At 40.6% G+C, this 3,281-nt stretch overlaps 1 protein-coding gene across 1 annotated transcript in view; it reads right to left on the bottom strand.

Moving 5' to 3' along the window:
• Positions 1–419: 419 nt before the first annotated feature.
• Positions 420–3,281, bottom strand: part of LOC118420240 (carboxymethylenebutenolidase homolog) — a 3,495-nt gene continuing 633 nt past the window's right edge. Inside the window, exons 2-4 of the mRNA XM_035826960.1 lie at positions 3,168–3,279; positions 2,624–2,718; positions 420–1,465 (exon numbers count right to left, since the gene is read on the bottom strand). Coding sequence (XP_035682853.1) covers positions 1,289–1,465; positions 2,624–2,718; positions 3,168–3,279 — 384 coding nt within the window. The 3' untranslated portion in view covers positions 420–1,288. The remainder of the gene's footprint in view (positions 1,466–2,623; positions 2,719–3,167; positions 3,280–3,281) is intronic.

Raw genomic sequence — 3,281 nt, 5'->3', positions numbered from 1 at the left:
GATCTCTACCGATAAAATAGGCAAATTTGCAAGATTGCTATCTCTAGCCTGTCATGCACATAAATATAGCACCAAAAAGGATGGAAATTTACATTCACTCAGTCATATTCCCGTTGTTTCTTCATCAACTTCAAGGTACATGTATTACATATCGTTAAAAAGCTTGTGTAATTTCTTTTTTTTATTTTGTCCAAGCTGTCATTATACGAGTAAATTCATGGAACAAGCATCAGACCTAGTCGTAAGCATATCTTAAATTTTCATGAATTTTATTGGAAATTACAAAAGCTTTCTAATGATATATGATACATTGAAATGGATGCAGAAACAACGGAAATATGATTGTTAACTTTCCAAACCTTTTGTGCCAAGTTTACATATACACTGTGAACAGTTGAATAAATGTATAAGAATATATGTAAGGATGTAACAAAATCTGTTTATTCTATGTGGTCTAGTGGAAGTTTTGGAGTTCACTTGATAAACTATTGTTTAGTAATACAGTGTCATGTGCTGTCCTCTTTCTTTCTATCTCTCACGTACATGAATGAACTTAAGAAACTGAACGTACAAATGAAAGAGTCATAGACTGGCTTTACACATGTTTGTTAACTGTAGTATCGAGACATCGTAATCTACTTCTCTCGTAGACTACAGCTTTAATCTGCGTGTATATACTGTAAGGAGACTCCAAAGAATTAAAAAATTGTACATGTTTCTTTCCCTGGCTACCACGCAGCATTTGGGAAAGAGTAATTGGTAGTTGTACACACAGACCACTAGGAGTGGACTAGCCCCCTGCTGTAAGAGACTGCATAAATCTGTGTGGTCCACCTGGGCTACAGAAATGTTGATAGTGAGCGTTACCAAAAGGACTTTTAGAAACTTTTTAAAACATGATTAGACTCGTTCAGGCATATCAGAAGAGCTGCAAACATAGCCTTGCTTCAAGATTTTGCCCTTTTTAGGCATTTTTATCCGGCTATCAGCCGCGAGACATCAAGAAAGAATATTGTCTCAAAATAGTAATCCCGATAAAAACACCTAAAGAGCGGGAGCCTAACCTCTGCTTGGAGAGCACTTAAACTGCCCTCGCAAACTATTCTGCCTACAGTCAGTGTAGCTATACTCTCCAAGCAGAGGTTGGTGGGGAAGATTGTGACTTTTCTACCATATCTCCGGTTTTCTGTCAGAACTCCCACCCATATATATATGTATAAATATATAATATATAAACATGAAAGATTGACACATCACGAAGATGGCATGAAGATGTTAACCTCCTTGACTACATGTACTTCTCCAGCCACTTCAACATCTCAAGACGTGCTCCATCAATGGCCGATGCATCTTTGTCATTCTCTTCCTTTTTACGATGTGCGAAGCCGTGTGGCATTCCTTCGTACACGGTCACGTGGTAGTCCACCTTGCAAGACTTCTTCAGCTCTGTCTTAAGAGTTTCCACCTAGAAATTTCGAACAGTTAATCATAGCTTACAATAGCACTCACTTGGCAGGAATGGTTTGTTCCATTCACACCGGGAAGGACCCCTACTCTTTACAATAAGTGTGGTGGGTTCTTTTATGTGCGTGGGGGATGGCTCTACCCGAATACAGGACCTCCATTTAATGTCATATCCGAGGGACAGTCCTAGCCAAAGCTAGGTACTCATTTTGACCTGAGCGAAGTGAGGAAAGTCATGTGGAGAGCCTTTCACAAGCGCACAAGATCGGTAACACAGCAGATTCGAACCTGGGACCTCTACGTTCTGAGCCACACACCTTACCAAATGCACCACACAATCCCACTAATTTGTCTATTGTCTATTGTAAATCATGCTATTCTTTAAAGAATAAAAGCACAATACATAACGCAAACCAATTATATTGTCTCAATACAACAGACCACTCTAGCCTGGGTACCATCACTCCTATGTTCGCTTCTGCTATCTGTCTGGGGAACTGTACATTCAAACCTTTTGGTGGTGATGTAACAGTGGTGCTCAAGTACTGCCTATCGTCCTTGCCCAAGGGCACTAGTGCTTTTGTGGCGACAATGATAGCGTTCGTGACTTGTGATCTGTCTACCCCGGTTCGATCCCGGGTAGGGGGCATGTTGTTTCTTTCTGTTCTACTCGCCCCTCTGGTTGTTTCAGTGACGTCAGTTGATGAGTAAATCAAGGATTGAGTTCTAGAGCGCTTGATCAATGACAACAGGATCTCTAGCAAGTGGACGGAGGGCGTTTCAGGTGATGGAACGCCTAATTTGAATGAGCGCTTCAACTAATTCCTTAATTTGCTCATGTGTAGGGACCAATCAGGGCCCTCATCCAAAATTTAGACGATTCCAGACATTTAAGATGTCAAGGTTCACAGATGGAATAGCAGAGAAGTAACTGTATATAGTGTATGATAAATGTCAGAATATCCGGATGGTATTAAGACTAAGAGCACTTGGGATACTTTGCAAGAAGACTTGATATTTAAGATACTGTTTACAAATCAACTGTGCACAGTTTACTAGTTTCAACGCTTGTAGAAAAAGTAAAATTCTGGTAATATTCATGTTATAACGTTACAGTCACAAGAAGGTTATCCAATTCAAGGAGGTTGCTTTATCTTACCTGTTCCAGTGGAACTACGGGGTCTTTTTCTCCAAAGATGAAGAGCCCTGGTGCATTCAGCAGTCCAAGTTTCTCATCATCTTTACTGCCAATGCCTACAAGTGAGATAAGGTCACAGCAAGTAAATTGTATGGATGACATCAGCACACTCATTACGTTTTGCCTGATTTTGAAAAAAAAATGAGTCACAGAATTATCCCCCTCTGAAGATGGTTAACATGGTTACAAAATACCAAAATGAAAAACATGTCGTGGGGTATGTCTTGGTCCAGCTACAGCATCCAGTCGTCCTTGGTTCTTCCATCCAAGAATGGACCAGACTGCACATTTGCAAAACTTCCGAGATTGAGGGATTGGGTGTAATATTCCAATGGGTCACACGGCCGTATTATGATATTTGATTCAAAAGTGTCACTGATTGAAGGCAAAGGATATAAACTAATGAGTTGTCCGAAAAATATAGATTGAAGAATCTTCTATTAACTGTATGCACATGTTACAGATGAACCTCTTCAAAAACGATACAAGAAACGATTCAATTCACCATATGCATAGAAAGCCACTCCACACTTGAAGTCTTTCCGGGCCACCAGGCAGGCATGCACAGCTCGCCCTCCCCAGCAGAAACCCACACATCCCAGCTGTTCCACACCACACT

This window comes from Branchiostoma floridae, chromosome 7 (assembly GCF_000003815.2).
Source record: "Branchiostoma floridae strain S238N-H82 chromosome 7, Bfl_VNyyK, whole genome shotgun sequence".
NCBI lineage: Eukaryota > Metazoa > Chordata > Leptocardii > Amphioxiformes > Branchiostomatidae > Branchiostoma > Branchiostoma floridae.
Note: the sequence above shows the minus strand (reverse complement) of the source record. Positions and strands in the feature narration are given on the sequence as shown.